The sequence below is a fragment of the Heloderma suspectum genome, chromosome 8 (assembly GCF_057233095.1).
Source record: "Heloderma suspectum isolate Gila_16-S chromosome 8, 16-S_ref, whole genome shotgun sequence".
In the NCBI taxonomy this organism is placed as follows: domain Eukaryota; kingdom Metazoa; phylum Chordata; class Lepidosauria; order Squamata; family Helodermatidae; genus Heloderma; species Heloderma suspectum.
The window spans coordinates 42,041,408-42,048,046 of NC_139465.1; the positions used below are offsets into that span (position 1 = coordinate 42,041,408).

The 6,639-nt window shown below is 45.3% G+C and overlaps 1 protein-coding gene across 11 annotated transcripts in view; it reads left to right on the forward strand.

The window, feature by feature from the left end:
• CPNE2 (copine 2) overlaps positions 1 to 762 on the forward strand; it is a 183,317-nt gene extending 182,555 nt beyond the window's left edge. For all 11 annotated transcript variants that reach the window (XM_084812134.1, XM_084812130.1, XM_084812131.1 and 8 more), the window contains one exon: positions 226 to 762. In XM_084812134.1, coding sequence (XP_084668260.1) covers positions 226 to 333 — 108 coding nt within the window. In that variant the 3' untranslated portion in view covers positions 334 to 762. The remainder of the gene's footprint in view (positions 1 to 225) is intronic.
• The last annotated feature ends 5,877 nt before the right edge of the window (positions 763 to 6,639 follow it).

The following is a 6,639-nucleotide window of genomic DNA, read 5'->3' on the forward strand; positions in this document are numbered from 1 at the left end:
ATATGGTTATGCAGCACTTGGATATCTCAGCTGTTGATCACTCAACTCGCAGCTGATTGTCTGAAATTGACTCTGTTGAAAAGCATTTATGAGGGTCCCATCTGTTGCATTGGCTCCGAGATGGCTCATTCACAAGGTGGCATTTGATACAGAACAGTCCTCAAGTGATGAAACGTGTGTGAACCAGCCCTTTGTCACCGGCGTTCTGGTGTTCTCTCTCTGTAGGCACCTAAGGAGACCTTGGCCAAAGCCGTGCTGGCGGAGCTCCCACAGCAAGTGGTTCAGTACTTCAAGCAGCAGAACCTGCCGCCCACCAATTCAGAGCCTGCTTAGAGCGGAGTCGGTCGCTCTTTGCCTGCATGTACCCCAAACTCGTTGATGACAGGAGGTTGCATGTCTCACGTGGTTTCAGACAATTTGTACTTTTTATTTAAATGATCTGGACCTGTGATCAAGATTCCTGGGCCAAGAAAAGTGTTGTCAGTGCAGGACATTTCCCCTCCTTAGCTCCAAGAATCAACTTTTAAGTATTTGAATGTACTTTGTATGATTTTTGTGAAACGAGAGAAAATTTTTACAACTGGCGCTTGCTTTTTCCAAGCCATGATGTTCTCAATATGTCATTACCCAAAGAAATGTGGACAGTTCATAAATATGTCGTACTTGTACTTCTCATGCTCTATGTTAATTTTTATACTGTGTATATGTTATATTTGTTATACTCAGGTGAATAAACAAACTTGGACTCTTCACAGCTTTGTGAAATCCTGGTGTGATCTGTCTTGAGCTCTACCATCCCACGGTTCAATCAGCAGAGCAGTAATTATTTCCTGGATGCTATGTTATAGATTGGGGTGGGCAGAAGATAGAATGGGATCTACTGGTAGATAGATCTCTGAGTGATTTGCAGTTGATCAACAAGAGTTTCTGACTCCCAGGTGTTTAACAGCAGTGATAACAAATTGACTTTTCCCACCAAAATTAGGCTGCTGAAATGAAGAAAGGTTGGGGTAACAAGGCGTTCAGTTTGGGATGAATGGGCTGAGTTTAGTTCAAAACAAATGTCTAGGCTCAGAATGCACTTAGAGAATGTGTTCTTTAAAAGCATATGTCTTTTGCACCTGGCTTTGGTTGGTGCATCTTGGGTTTCTAGTAAAAAAACAAAAACAAAGTAGGTCCCATAAAACTGATGTTTGTCCAGCCCTGGCCTAGATACCACTTCCAAGACAGAGAAGATTTTCAAGGGGCTCGAACAGCTCTCCTATGAGGAAAGGTTACGACATCTGGGACTGTTTAGCTTAAGAAAAAAAGCACGCAAGGAGAGATGTTAGAGGCGTACAAAACTATGCAGTGTGGGGAAAGTGAGCAGGGAAAGTAGGGAAATGGCTCAGGGATTCGGTGCTGATAAAGGGAAGACTGCCCATGAAGTACAGAATTAACTGCATTCATGGAGGATAAGGTTACTAGTCCTGATGGCTATATATTACTGCCAGTATCAGAGCCAGTATGCCAGTTGCTGGGGAACACAAGCGGGAGAGTGCTCTTGTCCCATCTGGGGGCTTCCCACAGGCAGCTGGTTGGTCACTGTGTGAGCAGAAAGCTGGGCTTTGGTCTGATTGAGCCTGGCTCTTCTTATGTTCTTAGGTATATGCTACTGCTAATTGGGATTTCCAACATTTCTCTCATGCATCCAAGAGCTCAGTGACAAAACATGAGCAGGTGAAGCTTTTTCTGTAGCTGCATTAAGATGCCAGGAAAAGCTTCACTTTGCTGTAATTTGCTTGGCCATAGTTACTTAAAGTTATGAAGCTCTGCTAGTGTGTGTGTGTGTGTGTGTGTGTGTGTACAGTTTCTCTTCTCACAGCACACCCCATGAGTGTCCCTTTAGCAGCAAGTTTTATACTCTGCCAAATCCCAGCTAATTCTGAAACTTGGGAAGTTTTACAAAGCAGTTTCAAGGTTGGGAGAAGACAGGATTGCTGCACCTTTCATTGTTGAAAAATAAAGCAGGGGTAACAAGCTGCTTCCCCACCATAAGGCTGAGAATAAAGCTGCCCTTTGCCTCTGGTCACCTGGACCAGACAGGAGGACAGTGAAGAGCTCTAGCATGTTCCACATATCTATTCACCCCCTGACCATACACGACAAGACTAGGAGTCTAACCACAGCTCAGCAATAGAGCACTTGTGGAGAAGGTCCCAGGCTCCATCTCCAGGTAGTGCTTGGAAAGATTCCCGCTTGGAACCCTAGAACCCGCTTGGAACCCTAGAGAGCTGCTGCCAGTCAGTGTTGATAGTACTGGGCTAGATCACAGGCAGGGATGCAGCCCCCACTGCCTCTCCCAATTTAAAAAAAAATTCCCCCACCCCACAAAAGGCATCTGTAGCAGCTAGGGAGCCCTAAAGGGGTTACTTTTAGCTTGGAAACAAGCAAACTTTAGCCTTTGTGGCACTCTCTAGTACTACAGAGTCATTTGCTGCTGAATTATGGTGGCAAACTAGCAATTTTGATCCTGGGGGCGGGGGTCTGGTGGGCAAAAATGCCCCCCCAAGTTCCTCCCCCCCCCAGGCTGGATGGACCAATGGTCTGTGCCTGTATAAGGCAGCTTCCTTTGAGAAAGCCCAGAGCTCTATAGTTAAAATCTCTCCCAAGCTTGTTGAGCTATTGATCATAAATAGATCTCTCCTCGCACCTGCTTTGCTCCAGCCATTGGCACACAGCAGCAGGCTTCCTCAGAAAAGTTGCAGAGCTTGTCTTTATTCGCAGACATGCCTTTGCTCAGGTTTTACCTGTGACTGGCTCTCTAGCGGATAGAAGAGCTCTGAAGACCTCTGCTCCGAAGTTAATATAGGGGCAGGTTTACAAAAACAAACCCTAGGCTGTATCTAGACTAAATTAGTTGAGCGCAGTGCCATCAGTTTTTAATGGGAACAAGTTTACAAACTGCAACCAAGTTACCAGCCTTGTATTATTAGGCAATTTAATCGGACTTTCCCGTGTCAGAGCTTGTGAACTGCCCAGAGCGCTTTGCCTATTGGGCAGGTATAGAAATGTAATCAACTAATAGTTGTCTGGAGACAGAGTAAGTGAAGCAATGTTGTCGTCCTGTCCAAGAACAAAAGTGGCCATCGTCTGTACTGGTCCCTGCAGTGAAGCCTTTCACAGGAGCTTGATTTGCCGCAGTCAGCAAAGTGATACTGCTCATCTCTGTACCCTGACAAAGATGAGCATTCTCACCTTCCTCACTGTTGCAAACTGAGCAACTGCTGTAGGGCCCAGTTAAGATTATGGCAACTGTACCAACATACTAGAAACAAATTTAAGTTACCTGAAACCCCTTTCAGTTGTCAATATTTCAAAAACCAACTCCCTATACATAGAGATTCATGTTAACTGACGTGGCTTGTGTGAGTTTTTTAGACCAAGGTAGTCTTATTTTATTCGTAACTAGTGAAACAATCTGCACCCCTGCCCCCAGTCTGGGTGCCTACCCACTCCCATCTGAGCAAAGCCATGTTCGCTGGCACCCCTAGGTACCACCGTCCCCACAGTGCACCCCTATAGTGCGGAGGGAGGGGTCTGCCAACTCTACTTTCATGAGGGGGGCACTGCCCCATAGCAGGGGGGAGGGGGCAGACCTACAACTCCACTCTTCAGTCTACTGAACTCCTTGCTTCAAACTCTATGGACTGTAGGGATGTCCAAAATCAACAAAACTTGAGCTTGCCTGAGTTCTCCAAATTCCATCTCAAAGCTGATTCAAATCTGTATCAGATTGCTAGTTTTGTTTTTCTTTCTACATGAAAATCCACGTGTAGTTTTATCACATTTTTCCAAATGTACCCATCAAGTGTGTGCATCTATGAAATGTACGCATTCTTCTCCCATTGACTAAACTGCATTTGTGAACATTTTTCAAGAGTACCCATTTTTTCATGTGCATTTTTCAAATGCATATCCTGTTGAACACATTTTTGGTCTGTGAATCACACTGCAAACTCAGGAATGTATAGACTATGACTGCAGCTTGCATCCTCGTTTGGTCCGGAAGGTGCAAACTCGGTAAATCCTGATCAAAACCAAATTGAAATTAATTTCTTGTACATCTCTAATGGACTGCGACCCTATGTGCTTGCTTCTTCCTGCTTTTTCCTCCCCTGCTCCCATCTTAGCCTGCAGGAGAGAAGACATGCCAAACATTTTTCCAACCCTTGTCTCCTTTCCTTTTTCTTTTAATTTGTGTATCTTACGCAAATGTGAAATGCCTTATTCTTACATGGACTATAGCATAAGCATCCTGTATTATACAAGCCAGGCTTAAAGAAGATTATTTATTTTGCAACCCAGTACCCACCTGATGTTTTGGACTATAGCCATGGGGACTTAGAAGAATTATAGCCCCAAAATATCTGGAGAGCATCAGGTTGTGTAGCCCTTTGTTGTTCAGTCATTAAGTCGTGTCCGACTCTTCGTGACCCGATGGACCACAGCACGCCAGGCCTTCCTGTCCTCCGCTCTCTCCCGGAGTGTGCTCAAGTTCACATTCACTGCATAGGTGATGCTATCTAGCCATCTCATCCTCTGCCGTCCCCTTCTCCTTTTGCCTTCAATCTTTCCCAGCATCAGTGACTTTTCCAGAGAGTTTTCTCTTCGCATTTGGTGGCCAAAATATTTGAGCTTCAGCATCTGTCCTTCCAATGAGCAGTCAGGGTTGATTTCCTTTAGGATGGACTGATTTGACCTCCTTGCAGTCCAGGGGACTCGTAAGAGTCTTCTCCAGCACCACAGTTCGAAAGCATCAACTCTTCGGTGCTCAGCCTTCCTTATAGTCCAGCTCTCACAGCCATACGTTACTACTGGGAAAACCATAGCTTTGATTATACGAACCTTTGTCGGCAAGGTGATGTCTCTGCTTCTTCCTATGCTGTCTAGGTTTGCCATAGCTTTCCTCCCAAGGAGCAAGCGTCTTTTAATTTCATGGCTACAGTCACCATCTGCGGTGATCTTGGAGCCCAAGAAAATAAAATCTGTCACTGCTTCCATTTCTTCCCCTTCTATATGCAGGAAGTGATGGGGCCAGATGCCATGACCTTAGTTTTTTTAACGTTGAGTTTCAAACCAGCTTTTGCACTCTCCACTTTCACCCTCAACAACAGGCTCTTTAGATCCTCTTCGCTTTCTGCCATTAGGGTGGTATCGTCTGCGTATTGGAGGTTGTTGATAATTCTCCCGGCAATCTTAATTCCGACCTGTGATTCATCCAACCCGGCGTTTCTCATGATGTACTCTGCATACAAGTTAAATAAGCAGGGCGACAATATGCAGCCTTATCGTACTCCTTTCCCAATTTTGAACCAGTCGGTTGTTCCATGTCTGGTTCTTACTGTTGCTTCTTGGCCCTCGTACAGGTTTCTCAGGAGACAGGTAAGGTGGTCTGGTCCTCCCATCCCTTTAAGAATTTTGTGTAGCCCTAGCTTACAGCAATGAACAGAAAAATTACCAATACAAAAAGTGAGGGAACTCCTGTTGATTTTCAGCCCTGGTGCTCAAATACATGAGATGGCAGCAGCTGATTTTAATTCTATTTCCACCTATTCCCTTGAAAACAGGTGGCTTAGAGTAGTGAGCGTTCAAGCTCTTGACTCTCAAGGAATCCTTTCCACATACATTTTCGGTCGAGGAACCCCGACACGTCTGCGACATTGTAGAGCGGGAGTGGGCAACTGCAGGAGGTCTGGGGGCCATTTTTGCCCCCTGGGGCCCCCTCCCACCACATAAATGAACGAATGAATGAAGCAAAATATGGCATGAGTCATCACTACAGAGTGCTAAAAGGTTCAAAATTAGCTTGTGAACAAGCTTACTTTGACCCTTTTCATGCCCCCTTGCCACTACGGACACCATTCTTTTTTCAGGAATTTAAACAAATATGTTTAGCGATTATCGGGGGGCGCAAGTGGCCTGTGAGCCACATGTTGTCCACCCCGTTTGTAGCAGATTCTGGGTGCACTCAAGCTTGTAGTTTTGAAAAGTGCTGAACCAACAATCTGTGGTGCACTTTCCATTGACAAGGTATTTTGGCTGAACTGAATGGGTATCCAACAGGTACCCAACACATCAGAAATGACAAGCAGACTGTTTTTCAAGGACGCTTGTCTGCCATTAGTGTGTTTAATAATTTGCCTTATAGTAACATATAACAGTATTCATAGTATTCATCTTGCAAGCATGGATGTTTCAGTTTTACATAGATAACCCCAGAGTTTACACTAAACCTACGTGGTGCACCTCCTATCTCTGCCCAACATTTTGGCTGCTGACCAGTCTCATCCCAAGTTCCTAAATATCACAAAGACCATCCACCCCGTGATCATTCTGCAGACCAGCCTTGCCTGACCTGGCGCCCTCCAGCTCTGTTGGAGTACAACTCCACTCATCCTCATCAGCAGGGGCAGATTGCAGAAGGCTGCTGTAAACAGTGGTTTGCAGTCGGCATTTTCAACAGTTCCCAACTCTGCATAGTCATTCATTTTTAGTAGGCTATGCAGTAGCCAAGGGCTCATGACTGATCTTACAGAGAAACCTACAAAACTCTTTGAAGGAAGCCCAGAACTCCTGCAATCATCTCCACCCCACCCC